This window comes from Brassica napus, chromosome A2, assembly GCF_020379485.1.
Source record: "Brassica napus cultivar Da-Ae chromosome A2, Da-Ae, whole genome shotgun sequence".
Taxonomy (NCBI): Eukaryota; Viridiplantae; Streptophyta; class Magnoliopsida; order Brassicales; family Brassicaceae; genus Brassica; species Brassica napus.
Genome location: NC_063435.1, coordinates 14,474,922 through 14,501,231, shown reverse-complemented (window position 1 = coordinate 14,501,231; position 26,310 = coordinate 14,474,922). Strand labels below are relative to the sequence as shown.

General features: G+C 34.7%; 2 protein-coding genes across 3 annotated transcripts; both read right to left on the bottom strand.

The window, feature by feature from the left end:
- Positions 1-163: 163 nt before the first annotated feature.
- LOC106390439 (tocopherol O-methyltransferase, chloroplastic-like) lies at positions 164-3,363 on the bottom strand. Of its 2 annotated transcripts, none has more exons than XM_013830898.3 (6): positions 2,919-3,363; positions 1,336-1,499; positions 1,162-1,266; positions 648-851; positions 476-578; positions 164-411 (listed from the first exon to the last, which is right to left on the bottom strand). In XM_013830898.3, the coding sequence occupies exons 1-6, from the start codon at positions 3,277-3,279 to the stop codon at positions 308-310; spliced, it is 1,041 nt and encodes a 346-aa protein (XP_013686352.1). In that variant the 5' UTR covers positions 3,280-3,363; the 3' UTR covers positions 164-307.
- Positions 3,364-10,113: 6,750 nt separating this feature from the next.
- LOC106390449 (protein ILITYHIA) lies at positions 10,114-26,148 on the bottom strand. Its single transcript, XM_013830911.3, has 60 exons — positions 25,832-26,148; positions 25,295-25,671; positions 25,060-25,191; positions 24,572-24,953; positions 24,284-24,430; positions 23,987-24,171; positions 23,779-23,905; positions 23,600-23,673; positions 23,407-23,483; positions 23,290-23,326; positions 23,051-23,217; positions 22,776-22,962; positions 22,602-22,679; positions 22,380-22,499; positions 22,234-22,293; positions 21,952-22,041; positions 21,756-21,846; positions 21,511-21,680; positions 21,060-21,353; positions 20,859-20,975; positions 20,659-20,760; positions 20,429-20,578; positions 20,056-20,220; positions 19,804-19,983; positions 19,542-19,664; positions 19,375-19,455; positions 19,175-19,291; positions 18,915-19,087; positions 18,405-18,482; positions 18,166-18,313; positions 17,693-17,815; positions 17,468-17,524; positions 17,280-17,390; positions 17,008-17,199; positions 16,755-16,928; positions 16,285-16,395; positions 16,139-16,208; positions 15,978-16,056; positions 15,586-15,688; positions 15,183-15,353; positions 14,971-15,093; positions 14,779-14,892; positions 14,313-14,419; positions 14,122-14,173; positions 13,934-14,040; positions 13,788-13,847; positions 13,576-13,690; positions 13,377-13,487; positions 13,160-13,297; positions 12,965-13,087; positions 12,793-12,864; positions 12,508-12,620; positions 12,157-12,315; positions 11,915-12,011; positions 11,645-11,827; positions 11,293-11,487; positions 11,040-11,222; positions 10,816-10,948; positions 10,609-10,687; positions 10,114-10,396 (listed from the first exon to the last, which is right to left on the bottom strand). The coding sequence occupies exons 1-60, from the start codon at positions 25,944-25,946 to the stop codon at positions 10,354-10,356; spliced, it is 7,842 nt and encodes a 2,613-aa protein (XP_013686365.2). The 5' UTR covers positions 25,947-26,148; the 3' UTR covers positions 10,114-10,353.
- Between the last annotated feature and the right edge of the window lie 162 nt (positions 26,149-26,310).

Genomic DNA, 26,310 nt, shown 5'->3' with positions numbered 1-26,310 from the left:
TAGGAAATAGGCGACAGAAGTTTGCAGAAGAAAGTACAGGTTTGGATTCAGTCTTTATTTTTTGATGGCCCGGTTGTGGGTTTTTTTTTCCTGCAGTAGTAGAGTTGTAATCTCTGATTAAATAAATAAAGGAATTTAAAAAAAAAAAAAAAAAAAAAAAACATAGCCATGAACGAACATTAATGACGTCAAGGGATTTCATGCATCCACATTTCTCACGTGACTCTTATTCAATCTCCTATATCATAGATAGGAATCAATTCGCTGAAAAAGTACTTAAACGACAATTTTATTGTTTAGATTAAACTTAGAGAGGCTTCTGGCAAGTGATGATGCCAAACTTAATGACACCTTTCTTGTACCCTTCAATCATCAATGGCATTGTCAATGCTCCTTTTATACTCTTCATACCTGTATGTTTCTAATCTTATAAACATTTGGAATCATGAATGTAAACAACATTGCGGAAACATACCACTACGAAGCAGAGACACAAGGCCCTTCCACGTTAATGCGGTTCGTATAACCGCCGGCCAGAAAGGAGCTACGTTCTCTGACCAATCTGCATACTTAATATCCTACAAACACACATATATTTGAGACAATACTTACTGATTTTAGCATCGGAGCGTGAGAAATATAATAACCTGGAGCGAGAGGGATTGAAGCAACTCGACATAATCAGTGGTGGAGCACCAGGCCGGGAGATAAAATGTTTTGCAGATTCTGTCCAAGAGGTTCTGCTCCCATGGCTGCAAAGATTCTTCCCCTTGAGATAGATTTCTGTGGCACCATGTCACTATTATTATCCTTCCTCCTGGAGCCGTCACACGTACCAATTCCTTCACGAACTACACTCATTTCGCACACACAGTAAATATGCTTCCACAAGGAAGACTGAATGAGTTTCTAAAATACCACACTAAGATTCTGTTTTCGAACAGATACTACAATTTTCTTTTTGTAAACTCTGCCTAAAATTTTTTAGACAAAAAGAAACCATGACATAACTAAATAGAAAACGTGTTGTTATATAAATTTGACAAAATTTTACCCTCACATCCTTCTTTTGTTTATTTTAAAATTATTGGACATCATTGACATGAAAAGATAGATATTGTCTAGTAAATCTAGTATAAAAGTTATGCTGAGCTAGTATACCTTGGCCTTGTCAGGCATATGCTCACCGCTTTCCATTGACCAAACAAGATCGGATATACCATCTTCAAATGGTTGGTCCAATGCATCTGCAACTTGGAAGGAAACCTGGTCCAATGGCGTCTCAGTTAGATCAGATTATCCGCAGAAAGAATGGTCGAATGTACGAGAAGACACCTTATGAGAGAGTGATTGAGCGGTGGCGAGATCATTTGCTCTCTTGGCTTGAACGGGACTGAGTGTGATGCCAATGCATTCGGCACCAAATTTAGAGGCAATATACCTTGAGCTTCCTCCGATCCCACACCCAACATCCACCACTCTCTTTATCTTTTTCTCCTCTTCTTTAAAAAAGTCATGTGTTTATAATATAAATTAATACTAGATCTTGACCCGCGCCCCCGCGCGGATGTTGGATTTAACTTGCGTTCAATGTAAACTTATAAACCATTGATTTTATAAAATGTCCATTTATATTTTTATGTTTTGTAAATATATTTAGAGTAGAATATATTATATTATAAAATAGATGTTTGATAATAATTTTTATTTGTACGTAATATTATATTTATAATTTTATAACTTGATGCAATTTGATGTAATTGTAATATTCATATATCAACCTATTGATTTTTTTTGTTTATTTATTTAAAAATGATTTATTTTTTTACTGTAGGTTTTTATAAATTATTATTAATTTTATGATATTTGGTTTTCTTGAAAATTGTATTGTAGCAGATTAATATATACTATATATTGCAGTTTGCGTTTTTATTTTCAGCAAAAAGAAATAACAATTCATTGTAATTAATTTAATTTTTTTATTTTAAGTGAAGTGGCAGATTTGTAAATAAGAAAGAAATGCAATGGCTAAATATGAAATAAAAATAGATATTTAATATGTTAACTGTGTTTCCAAACATTTTTCATTTAATCTGCTATCCAAGTTTCTAAACGACAGAATCTGTAAATGAGAAAGAAATACAGTGACTAAATATGTAAATAAAAAAATATTTAATCTGCTATCCTTGTTTCCAAACAATTTTCATTTAATCTACTATCTAAGTTTCCAAACAGTACCAAAATGTACTTCAGTTTTAATAATATAGATTAACAACAACAATCCCAAGCAGAAAGATATTTTCACCGAATGCGCATTATTATTTCAGTTTAAATTGTTTTCTTAATCTTGAAATGGGGAACTTATTCATTATCCATAATAGTTTCAAAAAGAGCTTACAAAATCTTATTATTAATAAATATAAAACTATGAATAATTATAAGAAAATTATTACTGAGTTTTTTTCTCAAAAATATATAATTCTAAGTTACAACTATGTATGATATATTTTCTCAAAAAAACTATGTCTATGTTTTGATATATAATGTGAAAAATCACCTCTTGTCTTATATACAAAGAGTTAGGGTAACTAAACGTAAAAAAAAAATATCTAGGAATAATAGTGTTACAAATTGTTCATAAAAATGATTAGTTAGGGAATGGGTCTGCTTCTGGATGGGACGTGGCTTACTGTAAGCCTTTCTTCCCAAGGGATAAACAGAAAGGCTATATCTGACTTCAAACATCCCTACTCATTTCTGTTACCAACAACAAATAAAAAGTAAAACTAAACCTTTGTTATAGATTTTAAAGAGTTCAAAGAGTAATTTGTTTGTAAGAATTGTTTATAATAAAAGTTCAAAAAAATGTTTATAATAAACAACGTATCAAACTCAAGTGTAGAGCATGAGAAGCGAACCAGTAACGCCGGCGAAACGTAGAGACTCTTCAATCATCCGGATCTGAGCTTCCCGGTGACCGGAATCTGAAAGTTGAACAGAGGAATCGGGATCGTAGAAGCCGTGATGCATATGATCTCCCCAAATCTCCTCCCATAATCCCGACGTCTCGTTGTAGAATTCCGCTATTCCTTCTCGCAGCGCCTCAGCGGAGGAGGTAGCAGCAGCCGTCACAGCCACGCTTCCACGTGATGCCGTCGTCGTCATTAAGGCTGAGGATCGCCGTTGGGACTGAAGGAGAAGCGACGGTGAACGGAGGGAAGATACTTTGTGCCTGGGGAGGCTTATGAGAGAGGAGGGTGGTGCGAGTGTCGCTTTCATTTATAATGAGAGGTTGGTTGGAGAAACAAGAAATGTGGCTGTGTATGGGATTATGTTTTTTATTATAATACCATGCCCATGGCTGAAAACATGTGAGAGATTCTAAAAGAAAAAAATATATTAATATTATACTAATGTATTTACTGTTTTTTTTGTTTATAAAACAGAACCAATAAAGAGGTAAGTGACACATATGTGTGTCAGTATTGGAACCGTTTCTTAAAAGTGTTTAATTGAGAATTTTCCTATTTTCTCTTTCTTAGCTTTCTATTATTTTAATTTTAGGAATTTGTGTTAAGAACCTACTGATAAACATGCTTTTACAACCCCATACTTTAATTTATTTTTATATTAATTTTTAAGCATGAATGTTTTTTCTAGAACCAAAAATATCAAACCAAACTTATTTTCGATATCCTTTACATATTAAAAAAGAAAAATTTATAATAAATGTATTCAAACAGTAATTGACATGTGGAAGTTTCACAATAACTTGAAAATTAGAATAAAAATGGAGCAGTCTCATAATTAGTTAAAAGTTATTGTATTCACACCCTAATTTTTTTTAACTCCAGCGCATATAATTTAATGTTGTTTACACACTATTTTTTTTAAAAATCAACTCAGTTTTAATTTATGCATTTTAAACATTTGAATTGGTGAACTAAAATTCTCTCAGTGTAACTACTGAATATTACTCTCTCTCTTCCTAAATGATCCATGTTCTGGAAAAAATATTTGTTTCAAAAAGATGTATATTTTATGTTTTCTATGAAAAAATTACAAACTTTAAGAAAATTAATTGGTTTTATTAGATTACTATTGGTTAAAAATTATTGAAAATTACAGAAAACGATAAATTTATTATAGCGATTTAATGCGTTTTCTTAATATGTGTGAAAACTCTAAAAAGTCTATCTTTTAGGAACGGAGAGAGTATTATTGAAAGAAAAAAATTACAAAATCATTAAGATTCGCATCAACTAAAATGTTAGAATGAGAATGTTTTTAAAAACTGAAAGTTTCGTACATTGCCCAACCTAGTCATCGTTGAAGCTTTTGTCCATGAAACCAACAAATAATTGTGATTGATTATGAATTAAGGAAACTGAAGTGAAAAAAACACCGCACACAAAATCAAATATTTAGTTTAGCCAAATGTTGATTTTCTTTACAGAGTTTTCATATCAGACAAAGAATTGGAAACAAAATCAAATCGCTAGAAAAAAGTCAGAAATCAGAAAAACTGTAAAAGGAAAGAAAATTCACGAAATCGAATAAAAACAAATTCAAGTGCCGAGTGAAGAGCGAAGATATCACATCATTTTCGACGCAACCCTAACCGCCTTTTACTCGATTGTATCGTGTTTTTATTATATTTTCCAAGATTTTTTTATAAGAAATTAAATGTTATTGGATATAGACTACATTAATTTTGCAACATGTTCAACAATATTGATACGACGTCCAACCATTTTCATTGGTATTCTTAATATATGGTCCAATAATTGTGTAAAATAGGCCCAAACTATTACATTTATTTTATTTTTCTTTATATTAGTAGAAGAAATTAAGTCTCGGTAAAATATATGAATCCGAAGAACCGGACCGAACTTGATTTGAAAGTAATAGTAAACACAAATTAAAATTGATTAAGTACTAGATGGATCTACAATTTTAATATCCGGATCACCATACTAGAATCCAATCCAAACTGAAATATTTTAGATACCGAAAATATTTTTTTAGTATTTTATATCTATTAGATATTCCAAAATATGAAATATCTAAAAATTGTCAAAATAGTCACAAATAAATATCTAAAATAACAAAAATGTTAAAAATACTGAAATATCTATTTTCTCTATCCAAATATTTAAATTGAATTAATTTTAATGTAAATTTAATTATTAAGTCTTACATTAGTCAAATTTTATGTTTTACATTATTTTATTTTCGGATTTTGAGGACTTAAAGTATACTTAGATTTCTGTTAAAAATTACATAATTAAAATGAGTACTCGAACTCAAACCCAAACTAAACCCGCAATAATTCAAATCAAATCCAAACCAAATATAGTTTTTTTTTTGTAAATATCCAAATCAGCTTTAAATTTCTAACTCTAAAAATTCAAAATCTGATTAGATCAATTGAATCTGAACAGATATATGAACCATCCCTAGAAAAAGCAATATGAAAAATCCCTTACTACAATATAAAATAAACAATCTAATCAACTATTTCACTTTACATACAGTGCAGATGACTACCTAGTCTAAAAATTGTAAATAAAGCAAACCAAAAACTGAATGTATAAATGAATATATTGAAATATGTATTATACTCTTAAAATTTTATTTATATTTATTTTTAAAATAATTAAATATCTAAAATGTAATTAATCAAATATTTATATCAATGTGAATTTAATCTTTTCTATAAAATTATTCTAACTAAATTTTTATAAGAAATTTGACAAGAAAAATTATAACTAATCTTAACCTTTTTGACAAAAAATTACTTAACCTTTCTGTTATTTAATTTCATAATTTCTGTTAACTGTTTTGTCAATTTAGTACATCAATTTATGAATGTTATCAATTAACTACAGCTCATACCGAAAAGAAAGTTAAATTTTAAATAATAAATTAATATTTTAATAAAATAATAATAATTTTTTTATGAGATATAAAATTGGAGAAAATCATAAAAATCAAGAAAAATCTAAATGCGTCTCCCCAGCATAAGTATTTTTAATTTTTTATGGTTCTTGACCTGCAAAATAGATGTATCTAAACTTATCATCATTTTTCCAGCCTTATTTAAGACTTTTTCTTCAACAAAGACATGCCGACATTCTGCTTCTCCTCTATATTTTCTTCAACAAAGACAAAGTCTTAGATGACAATTCAGTTTCAAAAGAAAAAAAGTCTTAGATGACAAAAAAAAAGGGGACAAAGTCTTCTATCTGACTTGAGAATGAGTTTCTGTTTGCTGTCTTCATGTTGATCAGAGTATGGTATTTCACACGATGGTCTCTCTTCAACACAAGATTCTTCTTCATCTTCTTCTCCATTAGATTCAGAACCAACATTTACTAGCTGTGATACTTCTCCTTCAAAATTACCATAAACTTCTCATGCTTCGCTTATCTGGCTGTTTTCTTCTTCATACCATCCTTGATGGTTGTTAGCTTTATGTGGGTGATCTTGTGGTTCTTCCTCTTCTTGATTTTTTACATCTTTTATGTCTTTTTCGATTTGTAGTGTTTGGGTGATTTTTAGATGTAAATTGTTTTTATTAATTTCAGACCGGACCTTATGAAAAGCTGCCTAAGCACCCCTTTGAGGATCAAAACAAACATATTTTGTTTATATATAATTGTGCACAAGAGCTAACACTGCTTATGCAAAATTCATCTAATAATCAGAAACAAGCAATAGAACAACAAAACATGGCGGATATAACGTCTAACTTAGGTTCACTAGACTAAATCTACCCAAAACTAAGTTCCTTAAGGCTAAATCCAGATGCAAAGCATGTGGAGTCTAGGAAATCATGAATAAATGTGTCCCTTCTCTTCTGTTTTGACCTTTGTTTATATAGTGCTCTCTAGGTCGGCTGACTTCCCATTCTGCCATAGATTCAAACTTATCCTCTTTCATTTTTCCTAGTTATTCCTTTTCTCTAAGATTTGTATTTTTCCTCTTCAGAAATTTTCCTTTTCTCATTATTATTTCATATTCTTCTCCACCTAGATAGTTTGTCACTTGTTTGGGCTTATTTACGATTTAGATCACGGTGAGGAGGTAGGAGCAACGAAGAGATCATATGGGCGAGGAGATATTAACAAGGGGAAAGGAAGAGAGAGAGGGTGAGGAAGATCTCCTTGTTGGCTCTTCCCGCCTCTTTCGTTTTATGTTAATTATTTTGTGTAGTTCTGTTTATTTCCCTTAAAAGTTATTTCGTATAAGGATGTTAAGCTTTGTTTAAGTTTACGGAAGTTGTCTTCGAAAAAAATTGTTTCGTTTTGTTTCATGAAAGTTATTTTGTAAAACTGTTTAGCCTTGTTTTATGAAAGATGTTCCGTAAAACTTTGTCAAAGTTAGTTTTTCAGAAGCTTATTTCATGAAAAAAAAACGGTTTAATTTTTATACAAAAGATGTTCTATATAACTTTCTCGAAGTTACTTTTGCGGAAGTTTAGTTTGTAAAAACTGTTTAGTTTCGTTTATGAAAGATATTCTAAAAAACTTAGTCGGAGTTATTTATTCAAAAGTTTATTTTGTAATATTGTTTAGTTTTATTTTACGAAAGACGTTCCGTTAAACGATAAATAACAGTGTTCTTATTGAGTTCTTATTTGCACGTAACTTGTTTCTTTTTTACATTTTCTAGGAAGGGCTATAAGAAGCATATTCCGATGTATCATAATTTAAATCTCTGCGGCGTATGCATAACTATTTTCTTAACATTTTTGGCTCGATTACGTGAACAACATGTTTTTGCTTTGTTTAAGTGATTTTAGCCGCTGATATCATTTTGACTGATGTAATCAAGGTTGCTGGTTGTGTAACACTCTAAAACTGATCCGAAGATGGTCAAAGTGTATGGTAATGGAGCTAAGCTTGTTGGTTGTGCAACACTCTGAAACTTTGGCCGGTGGATGGAGTACATCCGATGGATAAGGATTGAGTCGCTCAATCAATAGCACGGACAAAAATGTTGAATCACTCAATAAGGCCATGTTCAGTTTTGTGTTTAATGCAACATCTAGTTACAACATTTCTATATTGCATTCAACCGTTGTTCGTTTTAATAGGTAGTATTTACATCCAAATACAATATTTAGTGCTAATTTATTTGTTTTTTTTTTAAAGAACATTTGAATACCAGTGGTTTAAATGACTAAAAATGCATGTCTTATGTTATTAATAATGAGAAAATTATAATATTTGGATAAATATATTTATAATTGTATTTGTAACAAAATAAAAATACGATTTTGTAATTTTGACGGACTACGCTATAACAAAAAGAACTGTACAAGAATGTTATTATTTTTTAATGCCATCAAAAAAAAGTTCGGCGCACGTAGAAAATCGTTGCTGTGTATTTAAAACCGTTATGGCAGTATTGACGGCTGAGTTAATATAATTATTGCTAATTTACACATACAAATAAACCAGAAAATACTGCTGAGTTACAAAAAATGGCTGACTTATGAACAATAGGCTGACAATGACGAAACATATTTTGGCAAGCCTAACGCTAAGCTTATTTGACTCATCTAAGCCAAACTGAATTATACGTGGAGTAATAATTTAAAATTCAACATACTTTTTTATTATAGAAAATAATTAAATCTACATTTGGACATCATTATTTTTATATTTGAACTTCAACGATTTGAGAAGAAAAAATCATATACATATTTTTGTAGTCTTATTTCTTTTGTTTTGGTCTAACTATTTTAATTTTATTTTATTTAAATTTTAATAAAGTTAAAATTATATTTGATGAAAACAAAACTTTTCACTATATATCTCTTATCACCTAGTTATATATATATATATATATAAATTATAATAAATTTTGGATTTTTGTTGGTTCTTGTTAAAATATGTTAAATTGAGAAAATTCAGTTTTTAATAAACCTAATGAACCGATAAATAATTTTTTAATCATTTGACTATCAAACTTTTTTTATTAGTATTATTTTAGTTTTGTATTTTTACTGCACGCTTACAGTTAATTTTGGTAAAATGTATATATTTATACAGAATATGATACTTAAATTGATGTAAAAATATATATTCGTAAATATATTTATCTTGTTTTATTAATTTGATATATATATATATTAATTTAGTAGTGATATATGAGTTATTAGTTATTGATATATTTTAATACTCTTGCAAAAAATAAATATTTATATAGAAAGTTTACATTAATGATGATACATGAATCAAAAGTCATTACCATATTTAAAAAAAATTAACAAAAAGAAGATAAATTTTTATACGGAAAATTCTACATGTCATAATAAGATTAGTATCATGTCATATTTTTTCAAAGACATCATCTTTTTTTTGTTAAAATTCATTGTGGTGATGACACACATATACATAACACTTTATAAATAGTGTCTAAAAATTCTCTGAAAAAGAAACTAAAATAATGTATTTTCATCAAAATAATACGCGAAGAAGAAGACCAAGACAGGTTTTATGAGGTAAAAGAATTTAATTGAACATAATATGTTCGGTTGCACATCCGTATTTTTGATTTCTTAAAACTAAAGAGGTAAAACTGTAAAAGTACTTTTGTACCTTATTATTTAAATATATACATTTAAATAATTATTTGAATAATCAAAAATTAAATTAAATTAAAGAAAGATATTATTTTCGAATAATACATTTTTAATTCATACTTTTATTTATTATTTTATCTTTTTGTTTCAATACTTTTTCAAAATTTATTTTGAAATTTGAAAAAATATTTTTGAAACTATTTTTCTTATTTTAAATTTCAATTTTTAGATATTTATTTTTAAATCCTAAATCCTACCCCAAAATTTCACCTTTCAAATCTAACACTAAAGTTAGATTAGTTAACTATGAGAAACTGAGTATAAATATATGTTTAACTACTTTTTTTGCCATCAAAAGTTTACCTATTTTTTATAATATTTATGATAAAACATTTGGTCTTTCTGGTAAATATTGATGAGTTTTCTTTTATTGGGAATTTTAGTGATGAGTGAAGTACAGAGGGATGGAGCGTGGATTCAGTAGTAGAGTTTTGTAAAGTCAATGTAAAACAAAATCATGAAGAGAAACCATTTCCGACATTACAAAACCAGTACATAATTTGCAAGCAAAAAAACAAATATTTGATAAACCAAAACAAGGTATAATCTATCTCATCGGTGTAACTGTTGCTAGTCTCATGCCAATGAATCCAGATCAAGTATCATCCGCAACTCACGGGATAATGCTTTTGCAGAAATGCGTATAGGGAAAAACCAATGAACCTCTTCTACGAAGTGGAGAGAACACAAGTTTCCTCCTACCCACGCCCATCATCATCTTCACTATCGTCGCTGTCATCGCTGTAAAGGTAATATATGTGAGTCCATCCGAACTTTATCCACAACAAAGGTCCAGGCATCAAAGGCATGCAAGCATTAATTATGGTTTTAAAAAAATTCTACGTTTATAGATTTCATCATTCTATGGACTGAAGGATAAGCCATATCTTGAATCGTTTATGGCAGATGAATGACTAAAATGTATAAAGTGAAATGTAATGAAGATAAAGTACCTTTGTTCAGGCAACTTGGATAACCGTCGGGCATCCAATCCTGTGATATATTTTTGAGCTGCTTGAACATTTTCTGCGCCTGGAGAGGTCAACAAATGTAAATTAGTAACAGAAACTTACATGCGTATGCACTCAAACTGTGCCAGCATAAATGGTTGGAACTCAAAACTGAGAAGTGTCCAGAGATATGTTATCCAGATTCAATACCCTTTGTTAACTGGAACACGTGCATAGCACATCTTTCGGCAGCAAGTCTCACTGGTGTGCTTCCATCTTTCAAACATTCAGCAAGCGGAGGCCCTATAACACTGACATTGGCAATGGTTGCTGCCGGGTTATTCTGTAAAAAAAAGACACGTCTTACGTTACCGCCTTACGTATCACTAACAAAGGAATCAACTCAAAACGACTACTAGAATCTTATTACTTACTTTTGCAAAAGCTTTAAGTGAAGAGAGAGCTCTTCTTCGGACCTCACTCGAGTCATCATGCAAAGCTGAGACTATCGATGAAAGGATATCGATAACCACTCTTGCTGTGTTGGAAGGCTCAATTGCAAGTTGATGTAGCAAAAGCCTTCCCAAGGCCTTTGTCGAGGTTTCACGTAATGGAAACTATTTAAAAGAAGATGTCAGAATTAGTCAAACAGATAACCATGGAAAACTTATGTCTCACAAAGGGTACCTTCTCGTCTTTCAAAGAGCTCTTAAGAGAATTTAACACTGCGGAAAAGAGTGGAGATGTCATAATGGTCGAAGGGTTGTGCTTCAGCAAGGATGCAATACAGAGAACTGAGCCATGCCTAGAGCTCCATTTTGGTGAAGTAGATAAAGAAATGATTTCCTGAAGCAGAACACTGAGTTGTGCAGCTTCTAGGTACTGCAAAAATACAACAGTAAGAAGTTCATCAAAAGTACAATTATCACATAACTACTGCAAAAATACAATAGTAAGAAGCTTGGGCTTCATCAAAGCATAGTACAATTATCACATAACTAAAAACAAAAAGTTCCGTTGGCATGTAAAAACCCCATACCTGTGATAAGACACCCAGCATGCTAGTGGCAAAAATTCGAACTTGGTCATCATCATTGTGCATTAGTTCCTTAATGAGATCAAAAATGCGTATTCTAACAGCAGGCCCAATGCTCTTCCCAGCATGTTTTATTACACCTCTCATAGCAGATAGAATGGCCTCACGTACCCCAGAATCTGCAGCCTGATACACAACGGATTTCAGAAACTAACAACTAGATCTACAAATTACTGAAATTATGCATCGGTTGCTAAGACATGCAAAAATTACCACGAAACTAGTCGTCAAGTCACCAACTAATGGGTCAATCCTCGTGCTTAATGCACTAAGCTTCCCCAAGGCAAGCGCAGCACTAGAACGGATGGTCCTGCAGTGTGAAAGTAGACGAGAATACGATGATCAGAAATGAACAATACAACTCCATTTTCTAGAGAACACATTCCACAGACCGGACTAAATCCGAACTGTTACCGAGATAGCTGTTTCCTTTCACTACATATTTATAAACTTACCTTGTAGGGTCTTGTAGACACTTGACAAATGTTGTTTGAAGTTGAGGGAGGAACGGCTTAAGCGCCATCCCACCCCTTTGTATTAGAATGATTAATGTAGCCAAGATAGCGCTTTTGACCTGCCATGGAAACCGATCTCCTATGATCCGAATAAGAGGCCTGAAATAACAATAAATGTAAATCTTAGTTCAACAGACAGTTCCATACCTTATAACATTTTAATGGTATTTTTTCAGTGAAACTTTGAACATAATTAATCCAAATAAAAGCTTTGGTAAAGTAAGAAATACTGCTTTTCGATTAGTAGCAGAAGTAGCAAAACAAAGGAATTAAGATTCACACACTGCATACCCTGTTATCGGTATGACGAACTCCTTCAATGCTTCCTCGCTAGTAACTTCAATAAGTTCACCAAGACCAAGTGCAGCTTGCTCTCTTAACTCGGCTGATCCACTAATTAGACCCTGGAAGTCATAGCAAAAGGATTATACTAAACGGAGTATTATCTCTGACTTCGGTAAGAAAAATTCCAAATGCGAGATAAGCTCAAGCCACCCAAAAACCAATGCTTATACACAATTTAAAGATCTGATTTAAGTTTGCCTTGGCACTAGAAAAGTAAGATTTACAGAATACCTGTAAAAATACTGGAAGTAATGGCTTAAGGGATTTAGGAAGGCATAAACCCGAAATAACAACATATCCTCCCTGCATTTCAAGTAACACAGAAAACATCACTCATCTGTAATATAATCGCTTATTAATCTCTGTTATAGTGACATTCTTTGAAATATAGCACAAAGCTGACCTTCCGCTTTCTGCGCTCTTTGTCCCTAGCTGTAGATACAGCATCACGTACAAGTTTTATATATGAAGGAAGTACTTCTTTTGGAACTGAACCAATAACCCTAGCCAAAGCTTCCCAGGAAACCTGTTTCAAGGAGAGCAAGTTAGACAAGACATGCTCACTTTAACTCTTTCCGTTTTTGGAAAACTAGCCTACCGCAACAGTTGTTGAATCAGAATCACTGAGCATAACAATCAAGGTAGATATCATGTTTGGAGCTTCATCAACCAAGTAAAGCTTGCTACTCTTGAAGAAGTAACCAATCAGATAGGAAGAACTTCTTCTTATTGATGCCTGAAAACAAACAATTTAAACACCTTAATTACTTGCATGCCAAAGTAATATACTTAATTAAAAGAGCTAACAAACAAACCTGACTATCAGACACTCCTTTGAGAAGTTCTGATAATAGAGTTTCAACTCCTTCTTCGTCGATCACAAGAACCACCCTCTGTGCTGCCTCTTGTGCCAATTCTTGTACTTCCTGCGACAAGAAATATGACCATAAGCTCAAATAAAAAGATAAGAATTGCCTTCATACAAATTTGAGTGGTGACAATCTTATTCTTTACCTTATTTTCATCTCCCATTGCAGAGAGCAAAGCAGGAAGTATGGTCCCGAGATGAGTGTTAAAACCAGCACCCGCAACTTCGGCTAAGGCTCCAATAGCATGTGCATTTAAGGCACTAGACATAGCATTTTTTAATGTTTGAGACAACAAAAGAGTAACTCATTATGCTTGATGATGAATATATACAGAAGTAGACAAAAAGGAACACATACGAGAGAGGTAGATGAACAAGCTTGGGCAAGATATGCGGAAGAACAGCAGCTGTCCTAACACTGATATTCCAAAAGTCAATTCAGCAAACCAGAAAACCTCGAACGGGAAACGGGAACAAGAGCCCGAGGAACAAGTAAAAGAAAACCTTATTATTTGTTTAAGACCGTCCAGGGCAGTATTAGACATTTCATCATCTTCTAATGCTTCCAGAAGAGTTGGGATAATCTCATCCATTGCTTGCAATCCAGCGCTCTACATTTCAAAGTAGACAAACAATAAATATAATATAAATGGAAGAACAAGCTTATAAGCAACAGAATTCAGTACAGGTACCTTGTACAGAGTGCTGAATGCTAGTCCAGCAGATTCACGAACCTCAAGAGAACTGTAGACGAAAGTTATAGATATTCAGAATGTTAAATCTTTCAATAGAATAAAGAAACATACTGAATAAGAAGCTGATGCATTCATTCAATTCATCAAACCACTCTTTCTAGGTGTGCTTTAGGAAGAATAAAACAAACCTATCACAAAGTGCTGTCCGAATTGTGGGGATGAGCTGATCCATGAAACTCAGCAACTGACTCCTCCCAGCACTTGCCATTACTTCATTCAGGCCAATGCATACTCCCTGTCAATCATGTATTACAATATCAAGCCAACGTGTTAAGAGATGAATGACATGTGCCTGATATGTCTGCATATGCTTAACATCAGTTAGTCAATCTTAAAACATTTAAACATCGCATGGACATAAAATCATGAATCAGGTCTCAAATTCATTGAACATAAATAAACCAGTAGTACCTAATACCTAATTTAAGAGATTAAATAAATAAATGTCAGTGACTAGACATAGCAACGATGTCAGCTCTACTATGATAAAAATAAAAAACATCACTTCATGGTTAGCAACATCACTATAATATCTAAAATAGTTCATTGAGAAAAAAAAGCACAAAAAGTTTATTGGTTCGGCATTAGGCTTACTTGTCGTTTGTCAACATCCGGATCTTTCAGCCCTTTGGCTAAGATTGGAATGATAAGAGGAAGCACCCTTTCACCAAGCTTCCTGACAAGCTCTCCAAGTGATCTTCCTGCTACCTACACAGTATAATAGACTTAGACAACCACAGGTTAAAAATACAGGGAAAGAGAGAGAAAAAAAAGTAGGATCCAAACCTGCCGCCTCTCAGAGGATGGTGATGCTAAAGACGATATTAATGTACTCATCAAGATTGGCATTATTTCCTTCAATGTTTTTGGTGTATTTGCGACGATGGTTTTCCATACATGTAGTGCAGCCTGGAAAAAGCAGACATTTTATTTTTCATCTCACAAGTGAAGTACATACATTTAAACAAAACACGTAGATGAACATGTAATAACATTACCTGACGAACAGACAAACTAACATCAGTCCGGACCATATATAAGGCAGCAAGAACTTCATTGCGCTTGTCCATTCCTAAAATATCAATAATTGCTCGACCCTGCGCTTCAGTACTTGCACCTTCATCATCACTTCCACCCTCCAGCAGAGCTTTACCCGAAGTACCAGCAACCTAGTATCAAAGCTCCAAATATCAGTACTGCTGAAGATAATTGTAAATTATTTCACACGATAATTGTAAATTATTTCACACTCTTTGAACTTGTACATTACACACAGAAAACAAGGCACTGCAACATCTATAACAGGCTATGAGGATAACAACGGTTACCAAGTAAGTATTGGGCTACAGGTTGTGGGTGGGTATTAAACAACAAGGAAAACACAAGAGAAAATATATTAACCTTGAACAATAGATCCCCAAGCAGTTCAACGGAACTTTGACGGATTCGCCAATTGTCATTAAAAATACCATCCTCCACAGCTGGAAGAAGAAGAGGCAGAGACCTGTATAACAAATTATGCAAATTCAGACCTGAGATGTTGAATAATAAAAGAAGCTTCTCTAAATACCAACAATCAATTAAAATAGAATTTATCAACTGAATCTTTCATGGGCTACTCCAGTTTATAATTTCCAATTGGTCCAAGAGGAAAAATAGAGTAACAAAATTAAAGGAACTAATCAAATGAGTAGAAATATAATCAATCAAGGATCATGGTAAGTCAACATTACATAATCTAGTTAACCATGCAACCAAGAGATAAAAAAGAAACAGATGGTGAAAATTCGTACGTTATTGCATGGTGCTCCACCAGTACATGGCCAGCCCCCAGGGCTGCATCACGAACAGATTCATTCTCATCGGCAAGACCTAAAGTATTAGGGCACCATCAGTTTTCATAAGTCAAACCCTAGTCTAGAAGTTAAAAGTCTGCTAAAAGTGATAGGTTCACCATCCAGAATGGCTGGTAACACAAGCTGCAAGTAGTTTTGGAATTGAGCACCCAAGGACCTTGGTAAGAACTGCAATTAACAAGCGAAAGCTTTTAGAAAAATCTTACGAGAGTGAAGTTTGAGGAATATCTGTGACAGACTTCACCTTGAAAAGCGTAAGGTAACCATCCCGGACTGATGCTTTTTGATGAGAACAATGACGAATGAGATCAGGAAGTACATTCTCAAAGTACTCTGTCCCAAGAGCTGCTAAAACCTGAAGAGAAACATAAAGAAAATAAATGATAACATATGCAGCTATAATTAGTCAGAAACAATTGTTAGCAGAAGCTGAGATCACCGATTTTGCAATCTGATCTATTTCCAAAGATGCTATACACCATATCAGTTTCGGATGTACTTAATAACAACATTATACGTTGGTACCATATTGATCGAAGACGAGCATAAATATATACAGAGACGTCTCCATAAAATTGAATAATAAAATTCTAATTCTCATGTACTGGAAAAGTGCTAAAGCTAACAGATAATGTAGTGAATTTACACGACATCAAACTAGGTGTTTTGACGTAAGGAAACAAAGCAAGCAAAAATACATTTTACTCTACATACCTCACTTAAGCCCTGAGCAGCTCCAGATCTTTCAACATTGCTTGTATCAGATTTTAGAGTCTCGAATAGCCATGGAACAAGATCTGGGAAATTGTCCTCTCCCATTCCTCTGATAAGTGACCCTACAGCCCTTGCTGCCACAGAACGTACCTCGGGAATTGGATCCACAAGAACCTGACAACTCCAGTGTTCAAACGAATATAAAAACGTATGTAAGAGAGAACTCATTATTTTGTTAAGAACGGAAAATTACCTTTTTAACCTCGGGAAGCAGCAATCCTATGTAAGGAATCATATCCTTTGGCTCTGTCACCAAAGAACACATATTACCTACAATTTGGGAAGCTTTCTTTTTCGTTTCAGAACTCCTTTCTCTTAATCCTCTATGGACTATTGGTACCAATAGTGCAAGTGAAGGGGCATCAACAGAATTTACGAATGTTGTCTGGAACAAGAGAAGAGAAAGTGAGAAGAAAAAAGCAAAAGAAGAGAAATACAACCACAAGAGAAATATAGAATCCTTACTTGAAGAAGGATGTCGAGAGAATGTCGTGTGTACTCATTCGGATCTGTTAAGGCCAATAGAAGAGTGGGGACAAGAGAGGATATCTCTGGGTTCTTTATGACACTTCCAACCTAAGAATAATTGTTGAGAAGACTCAAGTCAGTAAAGTCTACGAAATATGGAATATGTTCTGTTATATCAGTCCAACCTGCTGAAGTGCCAGCTGCCCAGCTGACTGAACTTTTGGATGTGTATCCGTCAAAACCTGTATAGTTTTACGTCATGGAATCAGATAATATCAAATAACCTACGGAACGAAATTCTATCCCAGGATGAAATCTATATGCATAACGAAAAGCCCCAAATTGGTCAGGGGAAACCAAAAGTAAGGGTATCAATTAAGAAGCAACTGAAAACTACATGCATTACACACCTCTGTAAGTTTTGGCACAACCCTAGGAAGGCATTGAGACAGTTGCTGAGGATTACAAAATGCCATAGCTCCGAGGAGCTGTACACTGCTTTGCTTTGTTCTCCATGCTTTATCTTCAAGACCCTATCAAAAACAACGAAATAAGCAGAAACGTACACTTCATGCAAGACCAAAGAATAAAAGCAACGAGTAATAGCAGCTTTACTAACCAAACCTTATTACTTAGGTGCAACACTAAAACAGAATAGAACTATAAGAAAAGGGAGTGATAATCAAAATGCAATCATACAAGCATCAGTAAAAATTTTCCATCTATTTAATTCCACCAAAAGCATATAAACGAAAAAGAAAATAGCACTATCACATACTTTATACAATAAAAACGACGATCATAAGCAGAGCACATGTCAATGCACAAAACCTTAGTTATAGAAACTAAACTTAAAGATCTTTAGAATAGTATAAACTATCACCTTGAGTAGAGAAGGAAGGACAAGTTTCACACCATATGCGGATAGATGAGACATCATAGCTCGAGCTGCACATTCTGCTGCTTCACGAACAGCCCCAACTTGGTCAGAGAACGACACCAGAAGCAAGGGTAACATCTTGATCACATACCTTAATCAAAAGAATCAAATATGAGATTATTAGCAAGTTGCAACTTGCAACATTAGCTTTTAACATGTTGATCACTAGAGATTTCACTTACGGTTCAAATAATTTTCCAAGCTTCTCGCAGAGACATTCAAATGCAAGTAGCGCTCCTTCACGCCGTTTTGCAAGATTTCTGCAGCCAAAACACAAAGGGCTTAGCGGATGTGAAGAAAGGTTTGCATATTATCCCTACATATGATAAAAAAATATATAGCACTGCAAGAAAAACGACAGCAGTTAAATACGCCACTGCGGTGGAATATTGACCTACATAAAAAGTAGCAGGATATTATACAAAATATATGATAACTACATATGGAACAAAAATACAGGATTAAACAAAAACAAAAAAGTACAGTTAAATAACCCACTACAATGGTTCATGCTAATTCATGAGAAGGGACTTTTGACTCTGACAGCTAAAAGACCAAAGCAAAATAAGAAAAAAGTGAATAGATTCACAAGCCAAAATGAACGACAAAAGAAGCACATAAACAAAAAATTTAAAATACCATCTATAAATATGAAATAAAAAAGGATGCAAATAGGATGCAGACAGAAGCACCTGTCGATAAGAGCTTCTTGCAAAGTGACTACAAGACCATATTGCTTCAAGCTAGAAATTCCAAAGCCCATAACCACTCCCGCAAGACCAAAAGCCGCTCCTCTTCGCTCACCATATTTATCACTCTTCATTAGCTTATCCAAGAGCCTCGAAAAAAGGGCAGGGGAATCCTCCTAACAAAAAATGAGAGATACACGATGACAGGCCATAAAATTTCTTCAAGCCAACTAATAAGAAACAACGTAATCGCAAAAACATACTTTCTTTGATTGCACAAGTGGAGAAAGGCATGTTGAGACTGCACGCTGAACAGATTCTGAAGGTGTATCTAACACCTCCAACAGCTTTTCCACGACAGTAAGGACTTTAGGATCATCCTGTAATCATTAGTGAGCATATAAGATAGAGAAGAAAATCATGTGCGTTATAACAAGAATTACACAAACGGTAGAGTTATCACTTTTGCTAAGTGCTTTGCTAATGCTCCAGTGAATATAACAACACCCTCACGAACCAGATCATACGCCTCTTCATCTGATGCCTGCATGATAAGAGATTAGATGAAGCTCAGAAGCTATTTGTAATCATCATGAAACAAACAATGAAACGTTTTCTTGTAGACCAGACCTTCTTATTTAAATAATTCTCAAAGATGGGGAACAACAATGAAACGTTTTCTTTGCCATGCTTATCAATAATCATAATACCAGCATTGATCATCCTTCCACGAACATCGGGGTTGGGATCAGCCTGGATTTTGGGAAAAAAATACAAAGTTCATATAACGCTTTGAATAGACGTCAAAAGCTAGCTATAGTTTCAAAAACAACGTAAGTAGTGAGTTATTTCAATTCAGAAGCATTTATCTGACAGGGTGAGAAGAAAATACCAGAGCCCGGGATATCAAAAAGGTCATAACAGCAGGAAGGTCCTTTGTTGTCAAGACATCGGCAGCGGATTGCAGTGCCAAGGCAATTCCTTGCCTGCCTATCCAACCAGCATGGATGACATCCTCACCAGACGTAGTAGCATCACGAATGTACAGGGAAAATAAAGTAGAAAGTGATAGCTGCAAAAATAATTAATTTTTAAAAACCTTTCTTATTGTCACAAGAAGTAATGATTCAAGAAATGTTGTAACCTGGATTGACGTCGGACTTTCATGCAGTGCGGCAGCCAATGCTTCTGCTGCAGCTAATCGGACATTTAGATTTATATGAGAAAGTGCCTTAAAGATGCCTGAATAATCGGTGCCCAAGTCATAACCATAACGGGCCCAAATATCATCTGCTGTTTCAGCCACTGACTGCAAGCATTAAGATCACAGAGTATCAGATTGTGCAACGACACAATCATCTGAGGCTAAGAATTTTGTTAGCTCCAGCCAAGAACATCAGCTTAGTTGTTAAGACACAAACAAACATTCATATAGATATACGTACAATAGAAAACGAACTTAGTAATAACCAACAGCAAACATAACTAGATATTATATCAAATTATGAATGGTTAACCTTTTCAGGATCATGTACAGCTATCCATATGTTTGTGGCTATATCAACATTTTGGGGAAGGGAGTATTTGGAAACAGCTGGAATGCACTTTACTGCGTTTAAGCAGGCCATTCTGACATGAACATCTTTTGAATATACTCCATAGAGCGCCTGTAAACATGAAATGAAATATAAGTTATAACTCTACAGAACCAGAAATATAACACTATGTAACACAGGAAAATAAATACATTTGCGACATCATCTGCTTGCAATCCAAGACATAATTCATTCAGTGCAGGCCCAATTGATGCTTGATACGCAGGAACAACACCTAGCACATGATATAGAACCTGAAAATATTGATCAGACATGAAAAGATATGAGAACAATTAAATATTCAATAAAAGCTATAACAGTGTAAAAACAGATAGGGCTCAAGTCACTAAACTGATATCATCCGGAGTCTTGGAAGTGGCAGCATTGGATCTAGATGCATGTACAGAATGCGAAGCACATCATCGTGAAGTGTTGTCCGCTTTGATGACAGTAAAATTCGCTCCAGTATCTGACAAGACAAAAAGCCGAGCTCATTCAGTGACAAGAAATACAAGTTAATATATAATGTCAACAGAAATGATAAGAAACAAACCGGGAAGATGAACGTGAAGGAATCTACAGGAAGTGGGCTTGATTTACAAGATACGGACAACCCGTTTACAATCCTCTCAAAAAGACCCTCATATGTTTTCCCAGCCTTGTCAACTGATGGTCGAAAATCAGATGAAGCATCAACTTCATCAATAGCGATCAAACGCAGAGCAGTTGCAATTTCTAGAGCCCAATTACACAGTGGCTGAACTGTACACCTTGCCAGCTTCACCATGTTCTCAAAGGCTGCATCACCTACAATATGGGATCGCAGCAAAGGATCCAAAAACCTGGCCTGGGAAAGAAAAGTTTAAGAGCTTAATCTTAAAATTATGGAAGTGGCAGTAGCAGAGGAATGAAATTTAACTGTTTCCAAAACTGTTTCTTCGTTTTGTGGCACTAAGATATGTACTACAACTCTTATGGAACTAAGCACCGAAGCTTTTACATACCAAAGACGGTAACTGACTGTGACAAAACACAGGATTAGCAAGACACATCTCCCCAAGAGCATGAAGAACCAGCGAAAGATTTTTTTGTATCATGTGAACCTTTTCCCGTATGGAGGCTTCCTCTTTGAGCATCAGTTCACGTGCCTCTTCCTTTGGCGTTTTTCCTTTGTCTGCAAATATTATTTCACTTAAGAATATATGCTGAGGGGCTAATACTGAATAGAATGTTTCAACTATATGTGTACCAGCTTTCTTTGTCAACTTCGTACTGTCCCTTCTACCCGAATTTGCAGCATCCCTACTAGCCAACCCTTTCTTCAGAGAATGATTAGAAATCTACAACAAGTAACAAGAAGGAGATATTACTAGATACAATATGCTAAAAGTAGAACGACGTATGAAGTATAAAACACATAACATAGAGTAAACGAATGTAAGTACCGTCTCCGGCTTTGTGTGCTTGGCACCAATCGTTTCAGCAACATAAACACCTTGCTCACTTGAAAGCATTCCCTCAGGGGTCTGGAAGATCTGAATAAAAGCATAAAAATATAAGTAATAACTACTCAAAAGTTGCAGCTGAAAAGTATAGTAGCCATCGCACTCTGTATGAAATATTACAGTTAGACTTTAGAACTCGGCAAGTGTCTACGAAGAGAGGAAAGAAGTGCTAACTCCATAATGTACTATATTAAGACATACAGCAAAAATGAGAAGACGTACCTTAATGTCAGTCATCGAAAGCATATCATGAGATAGCCGATCTGGAAGTTCTTGCATATGCTAGAAAGATAAATAAAAAATATCAGCAAACAAACTAAACTTTAGAAATTCGTTCATTAGAAAACAAATTTGATTAAATGCAATACCATCTTAAACACTGTAAATGTGTCCTCTGGGGCCAGAGACATCATTGTGGACAAGGCATATACTGCCGCTTGCTGCTCAGAAGTTCTGGGACTCACTAGTCCCATTGGTCCAAGCAGACGCTGAAACATTTATTAAAATCAATAGTCGATTAATAATGATAAGCAACAAACGAAAACCACAAATCTTGGTGACGTAGAAGTCACTGACAGTCGTGAGATCACCTTGCAAACACTTTGTCCATTGGTAGACAAAAAAGTAGCAACATCAAGACCACAAGTCTTGAGACACTTTTGCAATCTCTGTGTATATCCAAAGGTGAAATCACTATTAAATAGTGCAAATAAAAGAAACATGATTAAGTATTAACAAAACAAAATTAGTAATGTCAAAATTACCTTCCAAACAGCATCTCTTTTTCCAGTACCAACTATGATTGGATGATGTGAGCAAAATATGGCACGATCAATCCATGAGCTGGGAGGTCCAGCAACTGCAGCCGATGAAATAACAATCAAAGCCTTCACTAACACCTCTACAGAAGGGACGAGGGGAGCTTGTTGATCCACGGAATTATCTCTGTCACTACAGACGTGCCAAGTTAGTACCTAGAATGAATGAGTCGATATTGGCATTTTGGTCACAACCATTAAAAATGTGAAATGAGTTGTACCTGGTTCTAGAAGAAACGATTTTTTCCTGAGTAAGTGAAAGGAAACCCGAGAATTCATCTAAAAGGGTAGTGGCAAACTGTGAAGTTGTGTGAAAGATCTTGGTAACAGAATTGTAAGCTGATCTACGGACATTCCAGCTTGAATGGCAGAGTAGAAATAAAAGCAACTGCATAGAAAATGACACCTTAGGTCCAGAACAAGAAGAAAAGGTTACCAAACATGATCTCGCTTAGTTTACCTGTGACAGTGGTTTCACTGAAAATGCTTCCAAGACCCTAAAATTAAGCAGGAGAAATGGTTAAGACTTATACAAACAGGCAAACAACGAATCTCCAGCATTAGGCAGCACATTTACCTGGAGGAATGTTCCACGAGTAGCACCTCAAGAAGCTCGACACATAAAACACAGTCATCACTTGATAGTTTTGAGGCCTTTTAGTTGTTACATACAAAACGAAGAAAAAAGCAAAGTAAAAGTGAGTACCTTGCCATGGCAAGAGCAGATCACAGAATAAGTACCAGAAGTAAATTTATACAGAAAATATTACCATGTTAATTTGCACAAGCGAGGGCTCATGTTGGGATATCAAAGTCCATAACTTCTCCTTCACCATCGTATCCTCTGGAGATAACACGAGGAAAATAAAACGATTAAGCAGAAAGTGACACTGGACCTTCAGATTCTACTGAATAAGAGCAAAGTGACACGTAAGCTCCTGGTTTAAACCTGCTTTGATGTCACAAGCAGCAATCTTGGAAACGATCAGCAGAGCATACATTCCATCCAGACGTTGTACAGCCTTCGTAAAACCGGTTTTTACAAGTTGAATTAAAGGGGACAGCAAGTCTGATATCTGTAGTATATAGTAAATAGCGTATTTAGTCAAAGAGAGGGTTGAGATTATAAAAGTCAGAAAAGATGCTTGCAAGGAGACCTGAGATATTGTATCAGGGTTTCTGCATATGATCCGTAGACAGCGGAGATGCCCTCGCCTTAGAGCTTCTTTCTCCTTAAGACCGGCGGCGATGAAAGAAACAAAGTTTGGTTGGACTGCATCAGAAGATCGAGACACCCAGGAAGCTAAGGCCGACAAAATTGAAAGTTTTACGTCTTCATTTCCTACAGATAATAATAAGTAATCAGTTAGAAGGCGACAATAAAGGTAGAGAGTTAAACTAAATCCGGAAAAGTTTTGTTCACTTAAAAGGGATATGAATCATCCAAAAGTTACCTTCGTCCTTGTAGCAGGCTATGAGAAAGCTGCATACTGTCCTAGACAAAGAACCAATATACTTTCCTTCAGGAGCAGTTGCCAGTTCTTGCACTGCAGACAGCATCCCAATTCTTTGATGTGGAGATTGAAGTCTTCCTTCAGAACCTTCAAGACAGAATCCCGCATTTAATCATATAATATCAGTTAGGATAATAGTCAGCATGCCTATTCGCTATCTATAAATTAAGAAGAAATCGGACATACAGGTATGAGGAATTCAATGAATAACAAGGCATAAAGACCTACCTCCAATTACAGCTTTAACGGACGCGAACATTGCTTCTATAGTATCAGGATTACTTGATTTTTCACTTAAGCACCTAACCATTGATAAAGCTCCAAGACGCCTGTCTTCATCCATATGCCGCGCTTGTGGTAAGATAACTGGCAGCAGTTCCATGGCATACTTACTTAAGTCAATGTTTACACTTGCTATTAGAAGTCCAACTGATTCCAGGACAATTTCGGGGTTGCGTTTCAACATTTTAAGTGCTGCTGGAAGGATGACAGTTTGGAATTCCTCATGTGACAAGCGCAGAAGAAGAGGTTGAAAACATTTACATATGTTTTGTCTCAGCTTTTCTCTAGAATTCAGGACATCTTTAACATAGATATCAACAAATATCGCCTGCAGACCAATGAAAAACAGAAGAGTTAAAGAAAAAAATCATTAGAAAATCAAGTTTTGTTTAAGAAACAAAGCGAAATGGAAAATTAAATTGTAACTATCTAACCTTCGACTGTTCAAACAGAGCAGGAGACGGACAAGTGAACTCGATCAGTAGTCCTAACAATTCAGGGGTATCCTTATATGGAATCCGAGAATTTTTAAGTTCGTCGATATATGCATTGTAGACAGCTTGTGACTACAAAAAAAAAAACAACCGAACAATCTTCATATATACACAGTTCATGCAACTGATTATCTAATTCAATTTGGGGAAAAAAGGCTGACAGACAAAGGCAGACCTGAGAGAACAAATGGAACATATATCTCTTACAAGCCCTCCGCATACGGAAAGAACTCTCCATAACGACTCCAAGTAATGAAGCCTGCGCTGATGCTACCCTAACAAACCCATTCCTGGAAACGGTAGCAAACTGACTTTTCCCCAGAAGAAGACATGACCAGGCTAGTAGTCGGTAACAGACGATACTGAAACAAGATTTCAACTCCTTCTCCATAACTTGTACAAGCAGGGCGGCGAAAGCTTTCATAAAGGCAACATTTTCCAAGCCCTTTACAATCAAATCATCTACAGCTTTCCGTGAGCCACGGTCATCATATATAGCCAATGTTTGGAATATTATGTCAACCAAAACAGTTGCAATATCAGACGACATATCTGCAGAGTAAAATAATTCAGATCAAATCAGAAACGGCAATATAAATTGGAAAATGGGTTGAGCTGTGGCACATCAACTAGATCAGGATCAAGATCTTTTCCTCAAATAACTATTACTCAAAACAGGGAAGCAATGATAAGATGTTAAATAAATGCTGACCGAAATTCTGGAGAAACTGAGGGATTTCATGACGGAAGATCCGGACCCGGACTAAAGTGGAGCTTGTAGAGACTGAGCCAGCAATGGAGAGAAGACACTCCAAAGGAGTAGCCATTGACTGGAGGAGACAGGTTGCTAGGTCAGACAAAGGAACAGAAAGAAAGAAAGAAAGGTAAGGCTTCTTCTCCGTCGCTCCCTCGCTAACTAGGGTTTTTAGGCAGAGATGTTGCTAAGCCGCTCCTTTTCACAAGAACCTGAAACTACGCTTGTGGGCTTCGATTTATCTTTCGTTATTCTTTCGGCCTTTTCTCAAGTCCATTGATTTGAGTTAAAATCAAATATCTCCCCTCCTGTATATTTTATAGTAGGTAAAACTTATATATAAAGAAAATGGACAAAGATAGAAAGAAAGAGAAAGTTGTACATAGTATTTTGAAATTCGACTCGGACACTGAACCGGATGACTCCCGAATCACCAA